At 56.4% G+C, this 27,691-nt stretch overlaps 12 protein-coding genes across 12 annotated transcripts; 5 read left to right on the top strand and 7 right to left on the bottom strand.

Moving 5' to 3' along the window:
• Nucleotides 1–1,169: 1,169 nt before the first annotated feature.
• Nucleotides 1,170–4,093, bottom strand: L226DRAFT_497442 (RabGAP/TBC). The gene is made up of 4 exons (XM_067677612.1): nt 2,840–4,093; nt 2,305–2,790; nt 1,827–2,251; nt 1,170–1,768 (listed from the first exon to the last, which is right to left on the bottom strand). The coding sequence occupies exons 1-4, from the start codon at nt 3,991–3,993 to the stop codon at nt 1,566–1,568; spliced, it is 2,268 nt and encodes a 755-aa protein (XP_067542883.1). The 5' UTR covers nt 3,994–4,093; the 3' UTR covers nt 1,170–1,565.
• Nucleotides 4,094–4,873: 780 nt separating this feature from the next.
• Nucleotides 4,874–6,568, bottom strand: L226DRAFT_528494 (uncharacterized protein). Its single transcript, XM_067679378.1, has 4 exons — nt 6,539–6,568; nt 6,420–6,481; nt 5,743–6,351; nt 4,874–5,691 (listed from the first exon to the last, which is right to left on the bottom strand). The coding sequence occupies exons 2-4, from the start codon at nt 6,448–6,450 to the stop codon at nt 4,961–4,963; spliced, it is 1,371 nt and encodes a 456-aa protein (XP_067542882.1). The 5' UTR covers nt 6,451–6,481; nt 6,539–6,568; the 3' UTR covers nt 4,874–4,960.
• A 211-nt stretch (nt 6,569–6,779) lies between these two features.
• Nucleotides 6,780–8,806, bottom strand: L226DRAFT_564897 (uncharacterized protein; the record flags this gene model as incomplete). The annotated part of the gene is made up of 2 exons (XM_067683712.1): nt 6,780–8,713; nt 8,770–8,806. The coding sequence occupies 2 exons, from the start codon at nt 8,804–8,806 to the stop codon at nt 6,780–6,782; spliced, it is 1,971 nt and encodes a 656-aa protein (XP_067542881.1).
• A 437-nt stretch (nt 8,807–9,243) lies between these two features.
• On the bottom strand, nt 9,244–11,242 carry L226DRAFT_564896 (uncharacterized protein; the record flags this gene model as incomplete). Its single annotated transcript, XM_067683711.1, has 6 exons — nt 9,244–9,468; nt 9,528–9,922; nt 9,978–10,715; nt 10,775–10,831; nt 10,891–10,976; nt 11,028–11,242. 6 exons carry the CDS (start codon nt 11,240–11,242, stop codon nt 9,244–9,246), a joined length of 1,716 nt encoding a protein of 571 aa, XP_067542880.1.
• A 511-nt stretch (nt 11,243–11,753) lies between these two features.
• Nucleotides 11,754–13,021, bottom strand: L226DRAFT_528492 (uncharacterized protein). Its single transcript, XM_067679377.1, has one exon. It carries the CDS (start codon nt 12,586–12,588, stop codon nt 12,034–12,036), a length of 555 nt encoding a protein of 184 aa, XP_067542879.1. The 5' UTR covers nt 12,589–13,021; the 3' UTR covers nt 11,754–12,033.
• A 26-nt stretch (nt 13,022–13,047) lies between these two features.
• Nucleotides 13,048–13,432, top strand: L226DRAFT_22313 (uncharacterized protein). The gene has a single exon (XM_067673016.1). It carries the CDS (start codon nt 13,156–13,158, stop codon nt 13,366–13,368), a length of 213 nt encoding a protein of 70 aa, XP_067542878.1. The 5' UTR covers nt 13,048–13,155; the 3' UTR covers nt 13,369–13,432.
• On the top strand, nt 13,061–14,621 carry L226DRAFT_607450 (uncharacterized protein). The gene is made up of 3 exons (XM_067685809.1): nt 13,061–13,404; nt 13,460–13,719; nt 13,786–14,621. Exons 1-3 carry the CDS (start codon nt 13,362–13,364, stop codon nt 14,176–14,178), a joined length of 696 nt encoding a protein of 231 aa, XP_067542877.1. The 5' UTR covers nt 13,061–13,361; the 3' UTR covers nt 14,179–14,621.
• On the bottom strand, nt 14,201–15,630 carry L226DRAFT_528490 (uncharacterized protein). The gene is made up of 8 exons (XM_067679376.1): nt 15,576–15,630; nt 15,455–15,517; nt 15,266–15,389; nt 15,051–15,208; nt 14,971–14,999; nt 14,864–14,911; nt 14,756–14,804; nt 14,201–14,692 (listed from the first exon to the last, which is right to left on the bottom strand). Exons 1-8 carry the CDS (start codon nt 15,581–15,583, stop codon nt 14,317–14,319), a joined length of 855 nt encoding a protein of 284 aa, XP_067542876.1. The 5' UTR covers nt 15,584–15,630; the 3' UTR covers nt 14,201–14,316.
• Nucleotides 15,631–15,940: 310 nt separating this feature from the next.
• L226DRAFT_541675 (uncharacterized protein) lies at nt 15,941–17,982 on the top strand (the record flags this gene model as incomplete). Its single annotated transcript, XM_067682080.1, has 12 exons — nt 15,941–16,113; nt 16,173–16,292; nt 16,404–16,428; nt 16,492–16,520; nt 16,574–16,683; nt 16,742–16,768; nt 16,830–16,937; nt 16,986–17,013; nt 17,068–17,128; nt 17,190–17,231; nt 17,376–17,711; nt 17,788–17,982. The coding sequence occupies 12 exons, from the start codon at nt 15,941–15,943 to the stop codon at nt 17,980–17,982; spliced, it is 1,254 nt and encodes a 417-aa protein (XP_067542875.1).
• Nucleotides 17,983–20,600: 2,618 nt separating this feature from the next.
• L226DRAFT_564891 (high nitrogen upregulated cytochrome P450 monooxygenase 2) lies at nt 20,601–22,808 on the top strand (the record flags this gene model as incomplete). The annotated part of the gene is made up of 10 exons (XM_067683710.1): nt 20,601–20,657; nt 20,713–21,043; nt 21,113–21,190; nt 21,256–21,475; nt 21,534–21,557; nt 21,618–21,692; nt 21,747–21,909; nt 21,966–22,207; nt 22,259–22,348; nt 22,412–22,808. The coding sequence occupies 10 exons, from the start codon at nt 20,601–20,603 to the stop codon at nt 22,806–22,808; spliced, it is 1,677 nt and encodes a 558-aa protein (XP_067542874.1).
• A 218-nt stretch (nt 22,809–23,026) lies between these two features.
• On the top strand, nt 23,027–25,591 carry L226DRAFT_528486 (Bromodomain-containing protein). The gene is made up of 6 exons (XM_067679375.1): nt 23,027–23,375; nt 23,481–23,712; nt 23,783–23,940; nt 23,998–24,100; nt 24,159–24,287; nt 24,343–25,591. Exons 1-6 carry the CDS (start codon nt 23,122–23,124, stop codon nt 25,495–25,497), a joined length of 2,031 nt encoding a protein of 676 aa, XP_067542873.1. The 5' UTR covers nt 23,027–23,121; the 3' UTR covers nt 25,498–25,591.
• A 62-nt stretch (nt 25,592–25,653) lies between these two features.
• L226DRAFT_564889 (palmitoyltransferase PFA4) lies at nt 25,654–27,609 on the bottom strand (the record flags this gene model as incomplete). The annotated part of the gene is made up of 9 exons (XM_067683709.1): nt 25,654–26,162; nt 26,419–26,548; nt 26,603–26,702; nt 26,757–26,842; nt 26,894–27,036; nt 27,090–27,106; nt 27,161–27,282; nt 27,337–27,412; nt 27,464–27,609. 9 exons carry the CDS (start codon nt 27,607–27,609, stop codon nt 25,654–25,656), a joined length of 1,329 nt encoding a protein of 442 aa, XP_067542872.1.
• Between the last annotated feature and the right edge of the window lie 82 nt (nt 27,610–27,691).

The raw sequence follows: 27,691 nt of genomic DNA, 5'->3' as shown, positions 1-27,691 counted from the left end.
TAAAATACGGGAAGCGATGCGTAGAATGGGAGGGTTCGGGGCTTGACGATGATAAATGTGCGTAGGAAGACAACCACCGTAGCTGAGTACCGTGGTCATAGAAACGGAGCACAAAGGTTGCCCCACTGGGAACCTTCGCGCAATTCCTCCGTCAGGTCTCCTCCAAACGGTAGCGTGCGATGGCGCGTGGTGCGTCTGGCTACGGATGGGGACGGGTCCGGTGTAGGCACCAGAGCAAGTAGACAGTAGCCTACTTGCCCAACGGCTTCTTCGAGGCGGTCTGCGACTGCCCCTGAGGAATATTGTGTGCGGAGCTCGCCCCGAGCGCAGAGTACATGGTGTGGGCGCTGCGAGGGTCTTGCTGGAATGATGAGAACGCGTGCGGCGACGCGGGACCGGTCGGGAAGAAGCTGGTGATGGGTGAGGATGGAGGGGGGGTGTACAGGGAAGACATGATGGTGCTCCAACGTTTCGGAATGGTGGGCAACGGTGAGGGTGTTGATGGCAGAGCCTAAGGGTCTACGCGTCGAGCGTGGTACTAATGGGCATGCACTCGGAGATGAGGAGACGGGCAGTGGTCGTGCTCGTGCTCGTAGGCAACCAAGTGAAGGAGGTCGAGGAATGATAAGCGTTTGGCTCGTTGAGTGTAGCCAAGGGGGGTGTTGGGCAAGCGAAGCCTGAGGCTCTCTCTCCCTAGCAGCGCTCTTTTATGCGAGGCTTGAAGGCCTGAAGGCCAGTACTTAGTGGGAACATAAGGGTTGCCTTTTCTGTGTACACGTCGTGCACATGAATACAAGGGCGTTGCCTAAATGGGATAGACTCACATGATACGCGTTGGCATAACTTGCCTTTTCAGGGTCAAGGGAATGCGCAGAAATGGGATTGTGCGTCGGTGTGAGAGAACATCAGAGTTCTCGAGGAGAAGGCCGTTCAGAAGAAGCAGATCGTGCCGGCAATTAATAGAGGAATACAAGAGACCGCGTTCGATACGTGCAGAGCGCATCCTAGGATCCAACGTAAGTGAGCAAGTACGCGAGAGACAAAAAATAAGTAAGCTAACTCACCCACGAGAGATACATATAGACCACCGAGATGACTTGGACTCACCTCGTCGATCATATGTCTTGTTCTGCGAAGGCAATGGTGCCGTACAAGCGTACGTAGCCGCACCATGCTGCAAGTACTAGTCTATGCTGCCTTATATTTCAGCCTATCCGAGCTATCCACAACCGGTACAATGAGAGGTCGACTGCTGTAGGCTACTGTAAGTGGTTATATGGTACGACGACGTGGTATCACGATTAGCATACGACGCGCAGGCTTATGTGTACTGACAGGATATGCGAAAGCAGCGAAAGAAGATGGCGATGATGAGAACAAGAGGAAACCAGAACATCCGAGATGAAGGAATGATATGGACACACAAGTAGACAGACAGCCCAAACGGTGGTGTGTGTAATACAGCCACGCATGTCCGGTGGATGCGATGTGATGCAATGCGAGAGAGCAGGCCAATGCGACGAAGAGGAAAGCATGTGTCCGTGAGCATCGAGTCCGTCCGAGTGCTATAGCAGCGCAGAATGCTGTTCGCCGGAGGCAACGAGACGGTTCCAATCTGATCGCCACCGCACCATGTCGGACCGAAGCTTCTTGTCGCCCAAGACCTTCTCAATCCATGACAGCAGGGCATCTTCATCTTCCGGCACGAAAAATGATGACAATAGAGACAGAATGGTCTCAAAGTTCGCCGCATTGGAGGTAATGTGATCTATAGCCACGTATCAGACTGACATCGAACACGGTATGTAGACAGACCTGATACCCACCTTGGTATACCCACACGATCGCAAGGGCAACGACCACAAAGATGTCATGACCCTCCAATAGGAAGGCATCCCATAAGCGGAGCTGTAGCTGAAACGGCACCGAGTTCGCAAACAGTGTGATGTACCACTTGGTCGCGTACGAGGTGGTGGAAACCATATGTTTTTTGAACGCGGCGTGGACGGCAGGGAGCATTTTCTCTGTTAACCGCTCCTGAACATAGATAGCCTCCAGTAGTCCAGGAAACCCTGGACTGAAGACCGAGTGCATGCTGTACGAGTCGTGTAGTCGTACGAGACCTGCGTAGGCACGCTCGGGCTCGTAGTAGCAGAGCAATGTAGCAGCGAGAGGTCCCATGCCTTGACAGTAGCCACATGTCTCACATCGGAGGGATAATGAGTGCAGGACATGGAAGAGAGAACGTTGCCTGCAAGCGACCAGATGAAGCGACAAGTATAAGCGATGGAGAGGGAGACGTACCCTTGCCCATATCGTGTCTTGAACATGACATGTCCGCTGATGGTCCTTGGCACGTCCAAGTCGATCTGTACGTCATACGACGAGGGCTTGTCAAGCGCATCGTAATAGTCCCGCATCAATTGCCTCAGCTCAGCCTTGCCCGTTCGCGAGAACTTGCACATGAGGATTTCCCAAGCGGCCGATCGCCAGCAGTCGGGGATACCCTTGTATATCCGCTCCCGGAATTTGCGCTCCTTCGATGGCCGGACGCCCCAGAAGTCGACATTGCCACCTTCGTCCCGAGACACCGCGACCAGCATACGACCCCATTTCGCGGTACGGGAGGTCTCCTTCACGGGAGACCGGTATTCCGGCTGACGAGGGAGCAGCGGTGGGCTGGCTGGGCCGGACGTTACAGCCGTAGCTGTATGCGCGAGTGGCCGGTGGAGGGGTGCAGCAGGGATGACAACGAGGCGGTCATGGGAGGGTGTCGTGAAGAACCCGTACCTGTCAGATTATCAGCACAGGTACGTGCTCAGGTATGCATTAACCGTACCTGTCAAGGCTCTGCAGTAATTGAATCTCCTGCGATGTGAGCTCCCGCGTCTTCTCATGTTCATCGCCCAGGGCTTGCTGCGCGCGGAGCTCGCTCTGACGGCTGCCGCCGACGCGCGCGCGTGTCCGCTCTACGCCCTCCTCGATGCCATCACCCTTGACACCGCACTGCTCCAGCTGCGCATAAGTGCTCCGGACGTGGAAAGCATCCGGGTCCTCGCCTTCGGAGCGTACTACCACTGAATGTTTGCTTTCCACGACACTGGCGGCGGATGCGGAACTTCGTGGGGATGGGGCCGAGGAAAGATGTTCTGATGCGGGCACACGCAATGAAGGGTCAGGAGAGGGCGAAGGGGAAAGGTGTAAGGGTCTCTGCGGCGGAGTCATGGGGGTGCCAGGTGTGGACGGAGGGGATACGAGGGGCGTTAATGGCGGTGTGTGTGGTAGCGGCTTCATGTCTCGGGTACTCTCATCGAGGGACAAAGATGACGGCTTACTGTCGCCATTTACCACCGACTGTATCGATGTCGAGACCTTGTGATGTGCGGAAGGCGGTCGACTACGTGGTCCAGAAGGTCTGCGGTGGGAGTCTGACCCGATACTTCGCCTGGGTGCTCCAGTGGTGCTCGTGCTGTCCGCGATTGAGTGCCGGTAAACAGATGGGGGCCTGCTGTTTGCATAAGCCAGCTGTACGGAGCCAGTTGAGACGACGGAGTGTCTGGGCTTGTCCGCAACACTGAGTCGCTTTCCCATGCTGGCGCGGCGCAAATCGTAGGTAGTGGTATCGTAGAACGCACTGTCCTCAAGTGCGGCGGGGTCGTTCTGAAGGAATGATGCCCGATAGCTCCCTGCGTCGCTCCCTGCAATCTGCACTCCATCCTTCAAGCTGCGGCTCGGTGGACCGGACTGGCTAGCCTGGTTGACGGCATTGGCGGCGGCGGCAGACCAGCTGCTAGCGTCTTCTTCATACATGGAATAAATAGTTACAATGGTCGTTTCCGACGAACTTCGCTCGCGGTCGGTCGAACCCTCGGAGGAGTGAGCGAGATCAGGGAGTGCTAGCGAGTGCCCGTCCGGTGTGCGACTCAGGCGGGGTGATGGTATGGGGGTGCTGATGGGCGTTGGAGGGACGAGGACGTACGATGGCGAGGACATGAACCGCACAGCGAGAGCGAGAGCGGAGAGAAAGGGAGAGAATGAGCGGCGAGAAGAGGGAATGGGAAAAGCCTCAGGCTGTCATTGCCGTCGCTTGCAGAGAGCAATGACAAGAGATGGCAAGTGCCACTGCCACTGCTGCCGTCGTTGGCGCCCTCAGCCACGGTGAGGCCCGCACGAGCATCCAACTTCTCCCATTCATCTCCTCCCCGAACGTCACGAGAGTGCTGCTTTTCTGGGTTTGTTCTATATTGACCCATGACCCATACAAACCAACTAACTCCGTTCTGGTTCTGCAGGCTCCTGGATTCGGATCTCGAAGCACGACTCTTATTCTCGACTCTCGACCCTATGGCAGCTTTAACTAGGACCTGAACATTTGAACAAGCACTTGCAGAAAATACCTCATGGCGATGCTCGAACGCGGGTTATGCTAGTGATCTACATCGGTGATACTCACTGGCTGCTTTCGGCCGTGGTTACATATGGGCTTACACTCACTGATCATACTCGCATTGCCGGCATCGTCTGTGTAGGTTGGGAACCAGCGCATGACCCTCGAATTGGAAAGGACACAGCAGCACTCCGGTCTTCCACAGCCGGTCGCTACGCTCGATGGTTAACTTTGCGGGAACAGGTCTGTTGGCCCACTATAACCATTCGCGATGCTGGATACTTGGTGCGTTGACACCATTCCTTCTAGTATAAGCATGCGCGTATAGGCTTATCCAGTGCGGGTTACAAGTGCCGCACGATCAGCTTGCGCGAGTGCATGCTCCGAGTCCCGGGTGAAGGGCTGTAATGACCGGCTCTTGTAGCAATGAACCCAACCGGATTAACCATCTGGAGCCTGTGAATAGATCTATTCCAGGAAGTGATCGTGGTGCGATGTATCAACACTACTGCGGCCTGCCAAAACGATTCTATACCAGAGCTAATCCAATTGCTCCCGCGGAAGACCCGGAGATCATACAGCTAGCAACAGTGGCTCATGTCGTCCCTCAGCAAGACCTTTCACCCCGGCCCTAATCAGAAGCACCTCCACCCAAGTTACATCCGCCTCCTCTAGCGTTTTCTCGAACTCGAGATACGACTCGGCGTCGAGCTGCGAGAGTACGGGAATGTGCGCGACATCGATGCCGAGGTCATGGAAGATTGGCGCGCAACGCTCCAGGGGAGGGCATAATCCAGCAAGGAACGTCCTGATGTTATCCGGCTCCGTCCTCGTCGTGGTCTGCTGCACAGGTGCAGATCGACGGATGGTATTCAACGCGTTGCGAAACACGAGGGTCTCCATGAAGGTGAGTCCGCGCTCCCGCAGTGTCGCGATCACTTCGTTGGCGAAATGTTTCGGTATGAGGGCGACTGAGTCAAAGTACACGCGTTCTGTGAATCCGAGCGTGGCGAAGATGTGCGTATGTTGACTCAAGGACAATGGAAGGGCGGCCAAGTACTGCTCGAGGTTGAAGGCCTCGGTTAGCATCGGCGGCGGCGGCGGCGGCGGCGGTAATGCAGACGCAGGACGGGATTGTATATGAGGAGGGAGTTCTCTGATGGGTGAAATAGATCCCTCGTCTTGGGATCGGGGCCGCTTGCAAGCAGTCTCCTCGACAACAGAGCCCGAATACCTCCTCTTGTTCTGTGGAGGTAACGGTACGGATAGCTGAGGCTCCAGCTTTTCAGTCATGACAAGGGAGTCTGAGTACACTTGCGTTAGTACTTTTGCGAAATCGTGACAAAGCGACTCGCCTGGACTCTCGGAAGCTGGAAGGCCGCCGGTGACTTCGCTCGCGGAGGAGAGAGTTATGGTATGGGTACCCTCGTCCGGCACTGCTGGCGGCACCGACGACCAGATATGGCGAGCGACCCACGCAACGTCCAGTTCGTCGTATGTCGGGGCATTCAGATAGCCTCGGGTCAACTTGTCCTGATTCCATGACGATCGATGGTAGTGATACTGGCGTCGAGGGAACCAGCCTAAGGCAATGCCCGAAAACTGCAGGAGTCGATCTTGCAGCCAGGGATGATAGCTATGTCGAAACTTCATCTGAGAATTGTTCCACTTCTTTGTGCCATAGTCAATCTTCTTGTGCCAGACGTTCCACTGGCAGGTATCGACTCCCGTTTTGATCCAGATGTTCTCTTCTCCGACGGCCTTGTTAACCCATATGTCCCCAATTCTGCCGTAGTCAAGCTGACTGACTTCAGGCTCGTGGTCGGCGAAGAAAAGTCTCCAAGTGTAGGTGCGAGAATCGACGCGATGCTGCAGATCCTCGGGGACGTTCAAGACCCGCTCGTCGTCTTCAAGCTCGAGTATATAAGACACAACTGGAGAGTTGCCATCATAGTACTGTATATCTGCCCGGACATTGAAGACGTGAGCGAGTATAGCTTACTATTAGTACCTCAAACTCGTCCTTACATACCGTGGGGATCCTGCTCAAGCTGGCACGGCATTTCGCTCTGGAAGCTGAATTACAGACGGTCCCTGTACCATGCGATCCGTAAATCATTCCTCTCACACTGAGCAGAATAATTGACATACGCAATTGTAGGAGCTGGCAGTGACCAGTACTTCCAGGAGACGACAGTATGGGACATCCAATAGAGCGCTAGGGGCCTTACCGCAGCACCATTAATTGCAAAATGAATTAATGAGAACTCACCGGCTCGCCGGTTCGATACCCCAACGTTACATATGTTTCGAACGACGAGGATGCTCATAGCAAAGGGACATCTCACGAACAACCACGCACGCCGACAACTCATTCGATACAAGACAAATCCTAGTAGCCTTGCACCGCAACCCTGAAAATGAAGCAGTCCATCCACGAAAGGCCCTTCCTACGCAACTTCGTCTCAAATGCCGCGTAATGATGCGCCTCCATCACCACAAGGGCTGCTACGTGCGCATTGACATGAAGCCCCACGCCGCGGAACGCCGGCGCATGGTGGATCATTGAGGGCCGCAAACTGTTGAGGAAGACATCGACGCTATCCCAGGGCCTTTCTGCAAAGTCGGCACGACGCAACAGGCAGTTCTTCTGGGTAGGCAAAGCATCAAGGGCGTCACGCAGAACGAGAGCCTCGACGAAGCTCAGTCCATGGTCCTCGAGGGCGAAGACCAACTCGTTCAGGATGTGCACTGGCATGGAGGCGATGGCCTTGATGTACGACATGTCAGCGATGCCTAGGGATAAGAAGAGCGCAGCGTGGTGATCAAGAGGTACGGGTAGGCTAGCGAGAAATTTCCCAACAGCGCTGTCGCGCCGAGTCTCAAGGGATGGCTGCCCGGTAGGCACCAAAACCAGCTTCGCGTAGTCATGTGCGTCAACGGTGTCCGGGAGGATATCTTGGTTTTCCTGCTTCGCGACCTTCTCCTGGCCGTCAGTGGCGGGTCGGAGAAACTGTCGTGCGGAGTCCTCATCCTCCTCGGTCTTGATTCGCTTGGACGGCGCATCATCCGCGGATACAGCGGAGTCCGCCACACGGGGTCTCTTGATACCCAGAAGGGGTGGGTGGTTCTCTTCTTGCTTGACGATGATTGCAGGAGGCTTGGCGACGACCTGCGCACGCGGCGCGGACTTCGTGAGGAAAGTCGAATCAAGCTCCTTGGTGGAGCCTGGTCGAGGCGCAACGTTGCGTACGGGACGAATATTCGTGGAGTCTTGCAGAGGCACCGCTCGGATATGAGATGACAGTAGGGCCACCATCAGACCTGTTCGCACGAGACGCCGTGAACTGGTCGGTGGAGTTCTCCTCGTATGGGATCGAGGTGCGTTTTCCTTCAAGGAAGATGTCGCCTTGTCGTTTGAAGACGACAACTTGGAAGGCCTGGTATGGGGTTTGGAAGAAGAAGACGAAGACGAAGACTCAATGCCGGAAGATGGAGATACAGCGTCAGGCTCCGATGGCGCGGACGTGGTCTGGAAGTCTGATGACGAAGGAGTGGCGCCGGATTCCAACGACGACGAAGACACGGTCCCGGACGTGCAGCTTGACGACGAAGACGTTGCCATAGGTTCAGTGCGGTATGAAGTCGTAGTTCTGGGCTCCGAGCCTGGCGACAAAGACGCGTCCTTGTTCAAAGACGAAGGCGCCGCCAACTTGTTGGCCTCAGACCGCGGTGACGCAGCAACTGTTCCCGACGCAGGTGCGGCTGGACGTGAGGACCCGCTCGTCTGAGGAAGTGTCACGCGTGCGACCGCCTCTCCGGGCTTCCCAGTCGTCACGGAGCTCATGCGTTGAGCCAAGTACCGCGCGACCCACTCGACCCGACCGTCAGGCAGAGACGGAACAGCAACTTGGAAGCGGAGCCATTCGTCCCAAGACGTTCGGGAGCGCAGCCACTCGTTGGAGCGGAACCATCCAAGCTTTGTGCCGTCGAATTGCAATGTACGCTTACCCAGCCAGGGATGGTAGATGGGCTGACGAGTGACCTCCGTCCGCAAGGCACCTCGTCGCAGGGGCACCCAGCGCTCGTCCCTGTCCTTGTAGTAGATGCCCTCTGCCCCCGGGGTAATGCGGAGCCAGAGGTCGCCCCAGAGGCCATGCGCCAACAGAGGAGGAGCACGGGCAAAGAAGAATACGTAGGTGTACGCTCCGCGGCGGGCACGTTCCAGGAAAGTGCGCGGCGCGTATGCGCGTATCGCGTCCTTCTCGTCCCGCTCGAGCAAGATGGTATATGTGTGGCTGGACACGGGGAGACCTTCCGTAACCTCTGCAATTACCTAGTCACCATCCGCCTACGGCCCGTCATCATGAAACGCTTCTCACCTTGAGACTCTGGTAGAAGTTGATGGGTCCTGGGCATTCTGGAGACTGACGGTGATGCTGGGCGAGCTGTCGAGGCTGAGGACCGAACGTCACACAGAGATCATGATCTAGTGGGGGAAGCAACTCACCGGAGATGCTGACGGGCGGTGGTTGGAGGGGACGAAAGCCAAACGCGTCCGCCTCCGCGGTATACAATCCTGAAAAGTCAGGACGGTCTGCATTGAAACAAGTGTCAGCCTGTCAGCCTTGACTTGCAGACGACCCGGAAGGCACTATTGTGTGTGTACTCATCCTCGACTCCAGCCTGGAATACAATCAAGAGCGCGCGCGACGAAGTCAGAGGAAAGGAAAGTGTCTGTCATGCCTATTATATAGAGTCCATGCGCTGAAAAGATACAAGAATTATAAAACGATAGCGATACTGTCCCACTGTCTGTCGACCCTCGCACTAGCCCACAAGACCTACCAAACCGTTTACTGCGTGTCGTGGTAAGGGTCTGAGTAACGCGAGTGGCCGCCCTCGGCGTCATACAGCGCTGCCTTGGGCTCATTGAACTCAGCTTCATGGATGTTGCGGTATGCGGACGGCGGCGCAGACCCCTTCCTGCGACGCGACGAGACGATCGCAGCGATGGCGGCAACGATGCCCACGCCGAGAACGCTGGCAAGTACAACCATGACGATCTCGTAGGTCTTAGCCTGGAGCGGGACGCGTGTGAGCATCCGAAATTGACTCGGAGAGACAAAAAGGAACGTACCTTGCTCTTGTAATAGTTGAGTTGATTGTTGAGGTTGTCATCGTCAGTCTCAGCGAGGTTGCCCGCAGCTTTAACTGCAGCAGTGCCAGACGGGTCCGCGCCGAAGGTGTTTGATGCAGAGCTGGCCGGGTCTGTGCCGTATGTGTATGCGGTAGTGCTAGACGGGTCCGTGGCGTAGGTGTACGCGGTAGATGCAGACCCGGTGGCGGACGTGAGGGCAGTCGCGGATGAGTACGTGGTGGTGGCACCCGAGGCACCAGTGCTGTAGCCCATCGAGGACGCAGCTACGCTCACACCGGAGTCCCAGCCACCCGAAGGGGACTGCATAGGGAGCATCTTGTAGTACGGCTTGTTGTTGTCGTGGTTGATACCGGCACGGAGGTAGAACGCGGAAACTGCGCAGGGTGTCAAACAACTACGATTGCACCCGAGACAGATTGAGGTACTCACCGAACTGGAAGCCAAAGATGATGTCAAACTCGGGGACTGCGGCCACAGCCTGGCCCTTCGTGAAGATGGAACCGATGCACTGGTCTCCCCACGGGTTGGGGGCGATGAGCGCAGCCGGGTCGACGTCGTAGGTTTTGCCATCGATGGAGAATGAGAATGAGACCTTCGAGTCGCAAGGGATGGTCCAGAAGCCGAACGTGGAGTCGGGGGTGTACTTCGCGCCGGAAAGACCACCGTAGAGAGCCTTGACGATGTCGTCGGGGAACGTGGACCAGCGCTTGGAAAAGTAGATGTCGGCGACCACCTTGCCGGACTGGGTCTTGGGAACAGACGAGTTGAAGCTGGCAGAGTTGCCGTTCACAGTGAAGGTGTTGTCAATGTAGAACGTGCCCTCGTTGGTGAGATAGATCGCGGGCTGCGAATCAATGCCCTTCGTGTCCGGGAGACCATACTGCTGCACGTCCGACGAGGAGATGCCAAGGAAGTCCTCCCAGCTGAGCGTCTGGCCGGCAACGATGACGCCGGCGAAGTCGACGTCAGTAGTGTTCGCTGTGGCGTCTTCCCAATCGTAGGTAATAACGACATCGTAGAACCACTTGGAGTAGTCCGTGGGCCAGCGTGAGTCGAAGTAGTAGTAGATCGGGCTCATGCCGTTGTTGATGTCGAGACCGATGTAGGCATTGCCAACGTCGCCGACACCGTGTGTCGGCAGGGTGCTCGGCCACTGCGGGACATCGACTGGGAAGGCGGCGCACCGTCAGTTCACCGCCTCAAGCGTCAAATGGTTGCTAACCCACAATACTCAATGCTAATGTCGTCCTGAAGGAAGCCAATCTCCGCCCGGCCGTCCGTTACTGACCGAACGCATGTCAGCGTGTCGACTATGAGGCACCCCACGAAATACAAAACATACCGGTGACAGAGAGGGCATCGATCGTGATGGAGTGGGATGTTGAGCTGTTGCCTGTAACGTTCGCTCCATGCAGTAGGAGTCCGTCCCTGGGCCCCCTCTAAGGATCGGATGGTACAGATGGAAAGCAAAACACATACCATTTGTTGTCGAGGGCAGCCGCGTACGTCTGCTCGCCGTAGGAGATCGCAGACCAGAGGGCCGTCTGGTTGGCGTCGAGATAAATTAGGTTGTCAATGTAGTCGCCAAAGGAACGCTTGGAGAGAGCTGGAGAGCTCGGAGAAAGAGAAAGGGCGAGAGAACATGAGGAAACGGCAACCAAAAGGGCACGGAGCGTGCGGAAGGAGGAAGACATGACAGACAAGGAAGAGCTGGGGAACGCCAGGCCCGCCCGTGCTCGGATTTATATTGTCTGTGCGCTATGATGAGTGCTGTGCACGTCCCGGGCTTCAGCGTGGTGAACAATATCAAACGAGACACACGCAGATGATGCGCAATGCCAATTCCGGTGCACCCAACGGCGCTTCCCCGTGCTCGGACAACGCGCATGAGTCCCGCCCAGCGGCGGTGCCTGAGACAATATCCCGTCGGGATTAGCTGAGGTTGCTCTCCAGTCTCCTCTCGCTCGCAAGGAAGAGAGGACAGTATTGTGGTGTACGATGGTTCGTTGCCAGCACCAGCAATCGCACCGCTCTCGGGCCGAGGGCAAGGGCAAGAGGCTGAAGCGCCTACTCGGTTCAGCGGTGCTAACTCGACGTTCACAGCCTTCCCGCCGAAACCGCCTTCCCTGCGGTACGCTCACCACATTCTATCAGGTACGGGCTACGTACGGCGCGCCCAGGCGATCTTCAAATTGCACTGCTACTCAGCATTGTACTCGCACTGGCTGCTGAAGCAATGCTCTTCAGGATATTTCTCAGGGTAACTCGGGCACCTTGGGCTATCCGGACAGATGCACTACTTCACGCCGTCTTCGTGGGGCGGTACCGACCGCATTCTCGACTTCTATCTCCCACCGAGTCCAGAGGGGGGAGGGCGAGTACGGCCCCTTGCTGTGCCGCACGGAGAGCCGAGATGGCCATATAAGAGTTCGTTGGTGAGCACTGTCACTCTCCCCGTTCTGTCTCTGTACAATTCTCTTCGCTGTCACCCTGCATAAGCTTCCATTGACTCAAGCAGTCTGGCCCACCTCCCACCATGCCACTGTTGAAGCCTTTTCCACTCCTCCCCCTCCTCCCCTATCGTCCTTTCCAGCCCCATCAATCTCGCTGCGAGGACGAAGTCCGCAAACGAAAGCTTGTTGCCCATGAAGAACGCTCTCTCCTTCCCGTCCGCAGTCAGCCATCTCTCAATCCTCCCTAAGCCCGCTTCCAGCTTCGCCCACTGTTGCTCGCGGGTTTTGCTGCCAAGCGGGGACCAATCCTCCATCTTCCCTCCCAGCACACACTCTCGTGCTGCCTTGAAGTGCGGTTTACTCGCCTCGTTCAGCCGCCCATACACCGCCGGGAATAGGAGGTAGAAGACATGCGGTGCAAGCGTGGAAGCTAACGCGACCTCAAATGCCTCGTGGAATGCTTCCGTACCCTCCGGGATGATGCGCGGGGCGTCCGGGTACGTTGCGTCAAGGTAGCGTGCAATCTTTGTCGAGTCCGCAACCGACACTCCCGTCGAGGGGTCATGAATCGCGGGGAGGGTATACATGGGAGAGCCGTCCGGCCAGGTACCCGTGGGCTCTACGCCGAGTTCCTTGCAGGTGCGCGCGATATCGGGGTACTCGACCCAGACGGTCTTGAACGGGAGGCCCTTGTAGTTGAGGGAGAACCTAGTTTTCCGTCAGCGAGATCGTGCAGGTGTGTACACCTCCGTCTGCGTACCTCGTCTTCAAGGTGTTGCCTGAGAAGGCGGTGCCTTTGACGTTTGCCGGGATGTCGTACAGCACTATGGGGTCTGGCATACCGTGTTGTCGGAAGACATCCGAGTAGCTAATCCTCTTTATAGTGGCAGTGTATAGGCTCAGTTGTAGAAGGCAAAGCTTGAATGGAGATACTTCTTGAAGCTTAGTAACTGGATGACTAGTATTGTACGCCGCCGGCCTCGTGTTAACGTTGAATCGTGCTATCAATCAATCACCGGTTCTCAGAAGTAGCAACGTAGCTTATTATTGCTGTCAGTGCTCAGACGATCCCAAGTCAGCATAGTCAAGTAGAGTCTTGGTCAAGTTCAAGGAGTTTGCTAGACCCGGGAGAAGCCGGATGACGTCGAGACCGAATGCAGTCGCCGCAGTCACTGTGCCTTGAGTGCCAAGGTCGCAGTCTGCTCCTTCGAGTCGCGACCGTCGCTCGTCTCGAGGGCAAACACCCCCAACTTGCTCTTATACCCGCAGCATCGTTGCTGGCAGTGCATATCACCTTGTTCCCGTTCTCCACTGGTCTCCAAGTCGAACGCTCTGCGGTGCGCGCGTGGATCTTTTCAACATGTTGATATATTACCTTCCGCCGGAGATATTGTTACACATTCGTCAGCACTTCCTCTCCTTTTGATCCGTGACAGAGCTGATGTTTGTATACGACAGTATCATACTTGGACTTGCCGGACTTGTCATCGTTAACTCAGGCATACCCCGAGCTCGCGCCTCTCGTTGCTGACCCTGTTCTCAACCACGACCGTCTCTGGGTTGTAGGCCCCTCACGCGTCTCGCACTCGCTGTTTGGTACGAGTATTGGAGGGCTACCTTTCCGCCCGACTGTCCCGGAACTCGTGCACAGAGGCATCATCCGGGGCATGGGCATCGAGCGGCGCTGGAGGGACGGCTTGTACATCTACTCCTCACTGGTACGTCTTAGGATACTTCTCTCCGTCCACCATGCGCTGAATATGCTCTGTATGGAAACTTCTCAGATGGTCACCCAGTACGAGAACTCAATGCGCCTCCAATGGACGCATGCGCGGAACGTCGTCGCCCATTCCCTCCGCACGCATTCCTCGCCTGCGGCGCGCGAGGCGTTCTACCACTCCCGCGTACTCCCGCACAACATGTCGCCCACCCCGACGCATGTGTCCCCGCCGCTGGTCTCTGCTGTCCGCAGGCTGCGGTGGGCGCTGCAACGCGACCGCCTCGCGCACTTCGTCAAGGACCGGAGCGAGATGGTCAAGGACGGGAACAGTGGACTGATGAAGTGGCTTGAGGGCAACGGCCGTGCGGTGATGTGGCGCGAGAACGAGCGGGTCCGTCTCGCGTTGTGTCCCGGAATCAAGGGCATTGTGAAGTTCTACGAAGGGCTGGCGCGGTGAGCGAGCGAAGCGTCTTGTTAGGTGCGGATATCCTCTGTTTTCCTCGTCTTTCTTTCGTTGCTTGGCCTTGTACTTTGACCTTCTACCCCATACTCCAATGTGTATATGTACCTTATACGATGCATTCTAGCCATAACATCACTTAGACTGCCTCACTTCCTTGTCGTGCTGGTCGCCCTCAACGAACTTCGTCCAAGCGCCGTCCACCAGCCCTCTCACCTGTCGGATCTTTTCTTCGTCCGTACGCCATATCCCCCACTCACCGTCCCCGCCGACGCCCATCCCGAAGCCTTCCCTTCGGAATTCCATCTCGCTCGGCATCCACCCTCCGCCGCTTAGGTGCACCTCTCGCAGGCCACACGGGAGCAGTTCGCTCAGCAATGGACCGATGGTGCGTGCGTTGACGCCTGAGCCGACGAGGATATTCGCAGAGGAGCGCATGCGCGATGCGGTGCGGATCAGGGTGCGCAGCATCGGGAGTGCCGCAGGCGAGGGCGCTGTTGGGGCTTGGCCACTGTTGCAGATCGGGAGCGTGGTTGAGCGTGAATGTTTCGCGATCTGGGCAATATGGGACTACCTCGTGAGAATGCGACTTATCTGCGGGATGCCGGAAATCTCGAGGTGCGCTGCATGCCAATCGGACAGTTACTTGGTGCGGCTGGCGGTGCGTGTCTGACATGCGTACCGGTGAGCACGTCTTGGCTGCACATGTCAAACGCCCTGTGAAAGCAGACTGATCTGTGCGTTAATTACAGATTGCACAGCATAGAAGGCAGTATGCGCCTGGAGCACCTTGCATAGGTGCCGCTTCCGCTACGAGCCTGCAATGCAGCGTCACTACAAAGATGGTCGAAAGACCACAGTTGGCTCACAGCTTGGTCCCTTCTACGTCCACCTTGCCGTCCTTCTGCAGGACACCAAGCACGACACCGTCGGCACCGGCGTCCTTGAATGCTCGGATGTCTGCTCGCATCACCCGCAGCTCGGCGTCGGTGTACAAGAAGTCGCCGGCTCGCGGACGGACCATGACCTGCTTGATTCAGCACCAAAGTTCACCGTCCCGACCTGACTGAAATGACAGACCCACCATTATCGGCGTGCGTGGAATGGCTGCGCGGACTTCCTGGAACAGCCCTAGGCTGGGAGTGGTGCCCCCTCCGAGACCGAGATTGCCGCATAGCTCGAGGCGGTCTGCGCCGCCTCGATGTGCTCTGGCCGCATGCATCCGGAATGAGCATCCGGAGAGGCGAGGCGGAGGAGCAAAAAGGATACGAACGCGATGGCGGATTCGACGGAATCGATGCAGACTTCGATGATGACCCGCTCGGTTGGTGCAGTTCTGTCATGCCTCGATGAGGCCCTGCTGGACAAGAGGTAGGGCAACAAGGAAGCCTCACGCAGTCATGTCGAGGTCAGATAGCCTGTCTGTCTGCGATCTGTTGGTCGAAAGGGTGGGGGCGGGAGCAGAGGCTGGAAACGGCGGGCGGACAGCCACTTACGAGAGGGGTCGCGGCCACGTGACCGTGTTCTCACCATCGAGCGCGTCGTTGTCGCCTGGGGTGCTGTCAGCGACGGGATCAGAACTGGGCCCCAAATCGCCGGGTCCGTCGCTGGTGCTGCGATTCCCGTTCCCAGCGAGCGACCGTGTAAGCTTGTCCGCCTGCTCGGCCCCCCCAACAAAATCAATCCCTGAGTCGACCCTGAGGACTTCTCGCCTCTTGACTCTGCCCACCACCTCGCCTCCTACTAGACGGCGCGCGCCATGCCCCCAACCGCGGCGGAGACGGTCAAGACACCCATATGGTGGTCGAATGGTGCGTTCTTCGTCGGAGTGCATGTTTCTGCCGTGGCAGGCATGTGGTACCTTCCTCCTGCTCGGGCAACGCGCCAGACTCTCCTCCTTGCGGTGTTCCTGTGGCAAGCCGCCTCCATGGGGTGCGTCGTGTCGTCCCTCGGGAGAGTACTCAGTTGACTGACTTGACCTGGGACCACAGGATAACTGTCGGTTACCACCGACTATATTCGCATCGTGCCTTCCGGGCGGCGTTGCCAGTGCGCATGTTCCTCGCCGTATTGGGCGCAAGTGCTTTCCAGGGCTCCGTCAAGGTACGAGGGTTGGCTGCGTTGCAGGTTGGAACAGCACTCACCTCTGCGGGCGGCGGCGCTATCAGTGGTGGTAAGTACGATTCCCTCCCTTGAACGAGATGTGGTGTTGATTGTTACAGGTGCTTACGACATAGATTGCATCATGTGCGTAATCCTTGCTCGGTTGCCTGCGCGGCGGTGTAGAGCTCACGTCTTGTTTTTGCACAGAGATTTACGGACGATCCGCGTGACGACCCGTACGTAATTTCGCTGTATGCGGCTCGCTGCGTCCGGACAGACTTCTTCCTAGGTATGCCGCGACGAAAGGCTTGCTTTGGAGCCACATGGGGTGGATATTCTTCAAGTCTCAGTATGACCGCATGAAGACAATAGAAAGCAAAGACCTGGACAGCGATATCGGTACGCACCTCGTTGCCTCTCACTCAAGGGAAGCTTGGCTCATATCAACTGTCCGTAGTTGTGCGCATACAGCACAAATACTACGGTGAGTTGCGTCTTGATCAACTTGAATGGGACGCCTCTGATGCCGCACTCCTTCCTTGTAGTTCCTCTAGCCCTTCTCACGGGTTTCGTTCTACCCCCTGCTATTGGTTTGCTATGGAGAGATCCACTAGGTGCCTTTATTTACGCGGGCCTCGTCTCGAGATTACTCAGTGCGTCTGTTGTTCCATCCTAGCATGACACCATCTAACCTCTCCTAGTCTGGCATTGCACATTCCTTGTGAATTCGTAAGTCGTTCCTAGTGAGCAGTGGCCGTGATTCATGCTCAACTGCTGCAATAGGCTCGCGCACTGGGATGGCTTGCAACCATACTCGGACGATAATACGTCCAAATCGAATCTAGTGTGTCCCTTCACTTGCCGGTCGAGCGTCAAGTTCGAGGCATTTCTCACTCGCTTATCAGCTCCTCGCCCTCCTGACATGCGGGGAAGGAAACCATAACTTCGTATGTCCGGAATCCGACCTCTTCTGACGTGCTTCTCTCGTGGCTGAAACACTTCTCCCATCTCTCCCCTTGGACAGCACGTCAGCTTCCTGGCTCCTTTCTCCGTCGGACTCTAACTCAAACGCCGCGCACTGGCTTCTGCAGCATAGTTTCCCGCAGGACTTCCGTTCAGGCCCATCCCTGCTCGACTGGGACCCGTCCAAATGGGCTATAATCCTCCTTCACCTCCTCGGGCTTGCCTCGGGTCTCCGACGGGCCCGTGTCGAGGATATAAGCGCGGCTAGAGAGCACATGCTCCAGAAAGAAATCGCACTGGTGTATTCAACTGACTCAACGACGGATTTGGAAGAACAAGACGACGGGTGGAGCGGAGAGACGTGGACGAAGGAACGCCTTGCCGAATATGCAGGCGCAGACGGACGTTGCGTGCTCCTGCTCCGCGGCTATGTGGTCGACGTGACCGATTATATGATTGAACATGTACGTCTTTGCGTCCGCCACCTCCCACGGTTCAAATTGTTGCGCAATGGAGCTGACATCGTTGCGATGTTCACAGCCCGGCGGAGCTTCGCTCTTAAGCCGGTACGCTATTGGCGAAAAGCGCAGCACGGGGAACCATGGGGATGGTGAGGAAGAGTCGGAGGAGAGCCGACAGCGGACCGCTGACTGGGCGTTCCACGGAGGAATCAACAAGCACTCCCAGGCGGCGAAGAGGCTCATGCGGAGGCTCCGCATTGCGAAGTTGCAGTAGAAGATGACTGCGAGTTTGAGGATAGGATGATTGGACGAGGTCGGCCCCGGACGATCCGGCCGCGCGTTAGACGGACAATAGAAGATAAACCAGCGACAGTATCTGCCAGACTTGGTGTAGCTTGCTCGGAGTCGGATGTGCGCCAGCATGCAACGTTACTCATACCGCGTGTATTTATGATGTCCACATTCCCGCATGCAGCCGAAGGGCTTCAAAGTCGCCACCATGCAAGTGCACAAGATTCCGAAAGTATCAGTCAACCGATTCGAGACGAGAACTCGAATCCTTCTCGCAACAGGCGTCGCGATGGCTCATTCGGCCAACACACGTGCTAGCAGCTCGCGTCCCTATATACGCGACTGTGGATGCATGTAGCTTGGCACGAATCGTCGTACGACATTGGTATCCCCACGGCATGCGTGGGGCCCTGATCCGCTAGCGGAGCTCGGACAAGACGATGATCCCGAGCCGATGGCCCTCTTCGAGCGTGAGGCCTCCTGCAGGCTGCAGTGGAGTATGCAGAGGAGGTAGTGTGACTCCTCGAGCCATCCGGGGATAGCGTCGTCGCGCGCGAGGACGAGGCGGACCGTGAGGGAGCCGAGCCGGGAAAAGACGTTCGATCGCCGATGTGCGTTGGGGCGTCGAACTCGTACTATTTCGTGGCGATTGCGAGGACGAAGATCCAGTCCTCGAGCGTGGTTAGGTCGCCCGTGACGACATCCCTCTGGTGGCGCGTGTAAGCAGGCAGACTGGAAAACCTTGCAAAACGTGTTGCTCAGCAGACCATGCACGATACGTCGGTGGCGGCCCAGTCTGTATCCAGCAATCTGGAGTGGGGTAGTTGAGTCCCCGACGTCCGAGGACATCGAAATTCGAACGCACCCAGTGCTTCGTGCTATCCCACCGGAAGTCCGTGGCGTACTTCTTATGGATCTGCGGGGTGCGTGTGGGGTCCATTCGCGCACAATCCTTTTCTTAGATCGTCCGACGCTCCTCACCATGCGGTGGGGTCCTCATATCCAGCATTCGGCACATCGCAGGGCTCATCTGGGATAGCGGAAGAGCAACAGGGACCGCTCAAAGTCGATGGCACGCACTCCTGTGATCATGATGGGGTCTTCATCCGACATACCTTCTCGTGGCGGCAAGATGAACAGTGCCTTGAAGAACAGCGGACATCTCTCCAGGAGTGCACCTTGGAGAGCGTTTGCCCAGCTAGGAGTGCGGCGATGTGCGGGGTCGATCGACCCGTGCATACTGATCAAGCGGGTACGTACAAGGGTCCTCGAAGTAAAGATGGGTATGCCGGGTACGATTTACACCCGCTGCAGTGACAATGGGAGGACTAGCGGTTAGCCCGGATCAGTAAGTAGCACAGATGGTCTTCCTTGGTAGGACGGCTGACCCGGCCGTTTCAGAGGCCGCCGACACGGTCGCATGTACCTGGCAGAGAGGATGCAAGGATAACCGGGGGAGTCCGCACCGCACGGCCGCACTACAGCAGCGCCTGCCGTGAAGGAAGTTCTTGAACATCGGCGCTTATAGCACCTTCTGAGATCCGTCTTGCTTTCTCTGGCCCCCTCACTCCCACACGCCCACGACACCACGTCGACGCCTCCGGAAAAAGCGAAAGTCCCGCGCAGGCCGCCGAGCTAAGGGAGTAGGGCGCTGTATGCAGGCTTGCCTCGCTGCCCCCAAGGCTATCGTGATATCGGACGGTATATCGGACGGAATCGACATTGCCAATCCTCCATGCGAAGTTGATGTTCCTTGACCAAACCCTTCGAGTAACTGAGGCCCAATCTTAACTGAAGGTGTGCGCGGCCGCCTATGCGGGTAATAGACTGCCGTTTCTTCCGATGCCCCGGTCACTCAGTTTGGATCTGTCCCCAGAATCAATGGGGCTTCCGCCGGCGCAATGGGGCGTTCGCAGGAGGCTATAGCGTGGCGCAATCTACGCCGGTCAATTTTCTGCGGAGTGAAGCTCCTTGGCCCGAGAAGACACTTAGTCACCGGGTCCAGAACAACCGAATGGAAGCTAGGGCGAAACAAGCCACTCCAAATGTCGGAAGTGGACGTGCTCGTTCGCCTCCGCCTGGCGCGCCCGACTGCTCCGCTGCGCATTGGTAAGGCAAGCGGTCCACAGATCGCGACCGAACCACCTCTGCCTGCCATTCCCGAGGGGTGGGCCGTGTCTTCTTCGGCCCTTGAGTTACTGAATAACATGCCGCGCATAGGAACTCAGCGGCCCCGGCGTGGCTCTCGTGGCCTCTCGTACACTCCTAGTGGCGTGGCCGCTCGCGCGCGAAGCCTGATCGTGGCCCCATCTGATAGCAGTACGAACACCCCTTGGATGGCTAGGCTGACCAGTCCCATGAGTGCTACCGCGCTCTTCGGGGTCAAACGTCACTCCGGGGCAATGGTACCCTCCGACTCGGTGCGTAAGGGATGTCCAATGTGCATCTTGATAACCGAACATCTGCCCCTGCGTCACGCCCAGGGCATATGCGGGCGCGCCGGCTCAGAGATCAATATGGAGCTCGTCCTAAGGTATAAGTATGAGCGTTCCGAGACTTAGAGGGCAAGGTCCGCTCGAAGTCCCTGCAAGTACTATCGCGATGGCCTTCGAACTGCCCGCTCACCATGCTCTTTTTACCCTCGTCGGCTCCGCATTTGTGAGTGCGGTCATCATGCTCTCACATGAATTCATCGCCCTGACCAACTATCCAGATTGTGCATCTCATATTCAAACGCTCTGAACCCCATCGCGTAGCCGTGCATGCCTTGCTGCTGCTTGCCATACCTGCTTTCCTCAGTGTGCTCTTGCTTGATCGCATGCCGGTCACCAAGGCACTTTCCGTGTCCTTCCTGACGTTTTGGACCGCACTTATCTCCTCTGTAACCCTCTACCGCTTGTCCCCGTGGCATCCACTGGCCCGCTATCCCGGTCCCGTCTTCCTCAGATTGTCAAAGGTGTTCATGGCCTGGATTTCCAGGGGCGGTAAACGTCACCTCTACACGCAGGAACTCCACCGACGCTACGGGGATATCGTCAGGGTTGGTGAGTGACCTCATACTGGGACCATGCCTGATGAACAGTCGCTCATTAAAAAGCCCGGCCGGTCATCAGGTCCGAACGAAGTTTCAATAAGTAACGCCGCAGCCATCCACCCGCTCATGGGAACGTCGGGACTTCACAAGGGCCCTCGTGAGTGACTATCCGCTTTCTTCCGGCTGATCGATGCAGCATGCTGATTCCTAATGCGGCCGCAGAATGGGAAGCTCGGACTGCCACGCAGAGCGTCCCTCCCCTTATCGCCATCGGCGACCCGAAAGAACACCTGCGTCGCCGGAAGCCATGGAATCGCGCCCTGAACGTGGCCAGTTTGAAAGACTTCGAACCCTTCGTGGCACACCGAGCAGAGCAGCTTGTCAGTCGCCTTGCAGCGCAGAAGGAGACGACCAATCTGGCTCGGTGGTTTGGCTGGTTCACGTATGTGTGGCGGATAGAGGTTACTCGACTGTGGCATGCTGACCAGACAACCTGATAGGTATGACTTGATGAGCGACATGGCGTGAGCTTGACGCATTCCAAATGAAATTCTCGATACTCAACGTCTGCCGCGCTTGTCTAGGTTCGGCGGTGGTTCCGAGATGATGCTCAATGGAGACGAGGGCAGCGTTTGGCCTCTCCTCGAGACTGGTCTACTGTGAGCACACTTGCCACGTTTACTCACCGGCTTGACTGACGTCGCGGCAAATAGGAACTCAGACACTTTTGGCCATCTTCCATGGATGGCAGACTACATCCGCGCCGTACCTGGTCTCGGAGCAAATATGAAGCAGATGCGAAGTTTCTGTATCCAGCGCACCCAGGAGCGCATTAAGCTGGGTAACACGTCCCGCAAGGACCTGTTCTACTACCTGGTGAGAACCTTACCGCTAGTTCGTGTCCGAAGCGAATGTTGAAACCGGGGTGACAGAACAACGAGGACGGGGCCGAGCCGAAGCCGCCTGTCTCTGAGGTGACAGCAGACGGAACGTTGGCTATTGTTGCGGGGTCCGACACCACGTCAAGTGTGCTCTCGAACGTCTTCTATTGCCTCCTCACGCACCCTGAAGCATACGCGCGCCTGCGAGCGGAGGTTGATTCTTACTACCCCGCGGGAGAAGATGCCTTCAACACGAAGCATCACGCCGATATGCCTTATCTGAACGCGGTAATGTGAGTTTGCCCACATCCTAGCCACGGGGAGACACCTAACTGGCAGTGCAGTAATGAGACCATGCGCCTCTTCCCACCCGTAACAGACGGAAGTCAGCGCATTGTGCCAGCAGGTAGCGGTGGAAGGATCATCGGAGACAGGTCAGTCCTTCATACTGGCTCCTTCCGAGGGTCTGTCAGATTGTCTGACGTGGTTGACTGCAGCTACCTTCCGGAGGGTACCATCACGACGGTACACATGTACAGTATTCAACGGGACGCTCGCAACTTCGCCCCTCTGCCTGACAGCTTCTGGCCCGAGCGGTGGCTACATGCGGCGGATGGTGCGAGTAGTGTGATAGGCATGAAGCTTGTCCACAATGCAACAGCGTTCTTCCCGTTCTCGTATGGACCCGGGAACTGCGCAGGGAAAGGACTGGCGCTCCAGGAAATGCGCATGGTCGTCAGTGCCATGGTGCAGAGGCTGGAGCTGAGTTTAGCGGACGGCTTTGACGCTGTCTCATACGAGAACGACATGCATGACTACCTCATACTGAGTCGGCCGCCGTTGCCTGTGACTGTCAACCAGCGGAAGGTCTCGACTGAAGGGCATTCAACTTAGTATTGTCACTTACTTGTAACCATATGTTGGCTCGATTGTATCTAACTTGTTCTACTGTATATGATTATACGCTAAATAACAACTCCCTTGTCTTTGCCCGTATCTATGCAGGAGAAGTGATTCCGAACTTGGCTGGCCAAACGCGACGCGACGCGTTGTGATCACGTGGTCTGTTGACTGGATCGGGGGACACAGGCGTTCCGAAGGAGGCCCAAGTGGCCGACCCAGGGCAGCATATCGAACATTGTCGCCACTGTTGCCAACGTTTACTCGCACGACCGCCAGCTTCCCGCGTCGCCACAGGCCCTGTACGATGTCGAAGAGAGAGGCAAGGAGCTTCGCGGCGGCAGGCGTGGATGTCGACGCACCGCGCGCCAAACGTCGGAGGGAGGGGCCAGCCACGAGTAATCCGGGTTCCGATGGCAAGCATAACGCCGAGACCACAGACGCGAACGGAGACAGCAAGGACAGCGCAGAAGATGGAGCAATACCGGTGGAGGACAAGGAGACAGTGAGGGAGAAGGGGCTGCAGCTGTGGACCGCGTTGAAGGATGCGGTCAACAAGGAGTGCGTGATTTATCTGCCTTGCATCCCTCAGACTCCCGTTTGCCGCTTCCTTACCGCCCACCAACATGTCCCCGCGCTCATTCATGCATCGTCTGTCGACCACAGGGGCGAGATTGCATCATTCCAGTTCATGCGACTTCCCTCCAAACGACAATATCCAGACTACTATGCCTTGATTAAGCATCCCATAGCTCTCGAAGACATCAAGAATAAACTAGAAGCGAGACAGTACACCTCACTGAAGGATGTCAAGCACGATTTCGAGACCTGTTTCCGCAATGCGAAACGTTACAACATGAAGGAGAGTCAGATATTCAAGGACGCCAAATTCTTGCACGTACGTCGACTTCCGGCTTCACTCCAGCACGTTCCTGCTCCAATTGCTTACCCAACCCATCACGTTCTAGAAATTGACCACCAAGGAGTATAGTCGCATGACTGGAACGAAGGAGGAGGGACAAGGGGACGGCGATGGGTCAGACGACGATGAGAAGAAGAAAAAGCCTACCCTCTACCGTCTCCTGAAGACGAGACTCCAGAAATTAGTGGCTAAAACAGACGATAGGTATGTAGATTTTCGGATTGTGACCTTGTTTCACACATGCTCATCGTGATCTAACAGTGGACGCGTGCTATCTGCTATATTCATGGAACTCCCTAGCAAGAAGGAGTGGCCGGGATATTACACCATCATCAAGAAACCCCAGTGTCTGGATAACATCTTCGTCTGTATATGCTGACATGTTCCTGCACTTACTGACTGACTGACCAATTGCTGTACAGAAGAAGCTCAAGCGAAAGGAGTACCCTAAACCTGTAGACTTTGCGAACGATGTGGAACTTGTCTTCTCCAATGCGCTGGAGTTCAATCAAGAGCATACGCTGATCTGGGAGGATGCAGTAGCATTACGAGTGCGTAGCTTCATGCATACAGTCAATACCACGGCATGCCTAACAAGCACTCCAGGAATACTTCAGGAAGTTGATGTCCGACCTTCCAGAGCCTTACACCATACCTGCATACGCCAACTCTGGGGAGCACCCAACGAAGATCAAGTTAAAGGTTCCCCACCCACCTGCCGCACAACCTCAACCAGTTGTCGCACCAGCGCCTTCTCTTCCCTCTTCCAACTCCATCGTCATACCGGGATACCATACGGCATCTATCTCGACGCCAGCCCCCTCGAACAAGGCTATCCCCGCTGCCACTTCTCGCCCCGCAAACGCCGTGAAGTCGCCGCCTGTCACCCCGGTGATTCCACCTACACCCGTGTCACCCTATGCCCAAGCTTCTTCCTCTTCTCTTAACGTCACCAGTCCGCCGGCACCTGCACCGATACCTGCGCCTGCGCCAGCCACCGTGCCACAGGCACAGCAATCCGTACATGTGACCACCTTCAGGCCGGCCACTTTCGCACACAACCACACAGGCGCACCTAACGGCGCCCCGTATAACGCGGGCGCCGCGTCTCAGCCACCCTTGGCACCAACTCCGGCGAAAACGCAGTCCATTTCGCCGGCTATCTCGAGCACGAGCGCTGTCGTAGCACCCACGTCTGCTCCTGTTCCTGTTCCTGCACTCGCGCTCACGAGGCCGACGCCACCAGCTGCAATCCAGTACGCACACCCGCTCAAGCATGCAGTCGTCACCACGATACCGCACTGTCGGAGACTTGTTCTGGACCATACCGAAGGTGTCCGGTCGTGGGCAATGCGGCTGAGTGCGAATGAGACCGCAGTCCTCGTGTCAGATGTTGCGTTCCTTGACCACCATGCTGGTGCAGAGGAGGATGAGAGCAGCGGGGATGAGGAACATCGTCGACAGGAAGAGGAGGAAGAGGAGGAGGAGATAGACGCGACTCCAAAGAAGAGAGGGCCGGGAAGACCACGCAAGCGAGGCAGACCGCCGAAGGCTACGACGAAGACGAAGAAGGTCGCGGGGAAAGTTAAGGTTCCAGACTCACAGCGCGGCCCGTTGCAGGCCAAGTTGAACGGCACTCTGATCGATGCCACTGAGAGCCAGACTTGGGAGGTGCAGGTTCCGTTCGGCACGAGTACCTTGGAGGTCGGCGAGGAGGGCGGAATGGTGTGGAAGGTGTACTTGGACAGAACCACATTCTAATGTTTCATCTTGTTCTTGGTGTGATCCCTCTCTGTTCTTTGCTGTTCCAGCTGTGTGTACAGGCATTATGGTGTATATGTATAATGAGTGGAATAATCTCTAGTGTCCTTGAAGATAGCACGCAGTCCGAATGCTCTATGTGGCTCCACATCGAGGCTATGACCTTGTACGCCACATCTCGACCTTCTCCGCTAAGGGAATGTGCTCCTCCTCTGCCCCGCTCTCGGGCTCGCTAGGGGGATCCGGGACGTATAGCTGATACCGCCCAGGCTCCGTTGTACGGTCCTCAATATAGCGCCGCAACAGGTCCTCCCGATCTATAGGCCGCACCTCATAGCCCTCCGAGCCCCTGCGAACGAACTCACGCCGTCGTCCAGGATGCTTGTACTCTTCCTCGTCGGACTCGGAGTCTAGGGGGTACGTCTGATGACTCTCCTGCCTACCATAGGCAGGGTGGTAAGGAGGCACGGCCGCGTACGGTCCTTCGGCTGCCTTTGCCTGGGCAGATCGACGTCGACGAGTGCTGGTAGGATGAAGATCGGGATTAAGTGTGCCATTCTCGTACGTCCAGGGAGAGGAGGGTAGCTGGAAGTTGTGGTTGGGGTCTTCGTCAGGGTATATGTATGCATCGGGGTCCTTGGGAGGCCATTCTTCGCCAGCCGAGTCTGAGCGTGCATATGTCAGCACATGATCGGTCGGATGGCAGACAGGTATAAAGCGATGCGTAGAAAAACGGCTGAACGAGGAACTGCGGGGCCAATTGAGAAAGTACATGAGTGCTTACTTCGTGTCATGATTATGAGGCTGCACACCTGCATCCTCATGAAACCGGTCATGGTTCGGGCAGATAGTCGCCATCCACGCCATACATATCATCTTCCCCGCCGTCGTTCCTCCGCATCGCGAACTCGACCCACTTACCATCTCCATCAGCGAGGGGATACTTCAGTCCGTTGCCTGGCGGGACAGTGGGACAGCACCACATGAGAGGACTGGGTCCGAGAACGGAGTCGATGTTTCGGCGAACGCCCAAATTGTACGGGAACTTGATCTGTCGCATGATATTGGTTAGTGCTGTTCATGACAGCCAGGATCGAGGACGTACCTCTCGTATTCTGCCACGTCTGACAAGTGTTGCGACCTTGTCTTTCTCCCAGCCTTCGATAGTAGTGCTGTTGCCCATGAGAGAGTAGAAATGGTAGAGACTATGTATGCACTAGTCAAAGAAGTGAGAACATGGTGTAGTCATGCAGGCTTACCTGAATATGCCAACAGCAAGTAATACTGGTATACATGTGGCATAGTTAAGGACGATGAATATCAGCTCGCGCCCGCTGGGCTCATCCTGCAAGTACGTGTGAGATGCAGCAAAAAGTGTTGATGGTCAGGAGCTTACCCAGTAAGTGGTGCTATTCAATACGCGCTTGGTGAGCATGACGAGGTGGTAGGTGCACGCTACGTCCACGTAGAATAGGAAGCGGATGAAGTGACCGTAGTTGAAGTGACCGACGCAGTTGTTGACCCATGGACAATGATGGTCTGATGGGCGTATTCAACAGTATACCCACTTTACTGAGAGCACGAGAACGTACCCATGCGGAGTACACATCTAATAGCCGCACCATGAGTAATTCAAGATGCACAGCAGGAGAAGGGGTCATACCGCTTGCACTGCCTACAATGGTGAGCCCGTGGCGGCTTGTAGTTCTCGCAGGATCGGCAATACCGTGGACCTCTGGTCAACTTCTTAACCTCATAACCGTCATCATCATTCATGTCCGGCCGCTAGAAATTGAGGTTCATAGGATGATCCCGTAGTGGCCTAAGCGATTCACGTACCCATGTCGACGGAACTCCTCCAGGATCTGTCATCACACAGAGCCGATAATTCCATAGCAGCAGCCCCACCAAGATACTATATACACGGTGAGCCAAGAGCACGGCCGTAAGCATGGTCGATACTCACTTGAACGGTATGAGCAGCTCGAGCAACTCAACAGAGAGTACCCGTCCATACCACGGCCATATGACGAATATTTGGGATGAATAGGCAATGAATGAGATCAGACACGTCGTAAAGAGCACAAACAGCCGTCCAGTAAGCCGCCCCATGCAGAACCAAGACCCAGAGAGTGGAGAGAGAACCAGAGTTGTGTAAGCCTGAGCCCGCGCGCAGCGCTCAGCGCTGCCCGCA

The sequence above is a fragment of the Lentinus tigrinus genome (assembly GCF_003813185.1).
Source record: "Lentinus tigrinus ALCF2SS1-7 unplaced genomic scaffold L226scaffold_1, whole genome shotgun sequence".
Taxonomy (NCBI): domain Eukaryota; kingdom Fungi; phylum Basidiomycota; class Agaricomycetes; order Polyporales; family Polyporaceae; genus Lentinus; species Lentinus tigrinus.
This window is presented reverse-complemented; position numbering and strand designations above follow the sequence as displayed.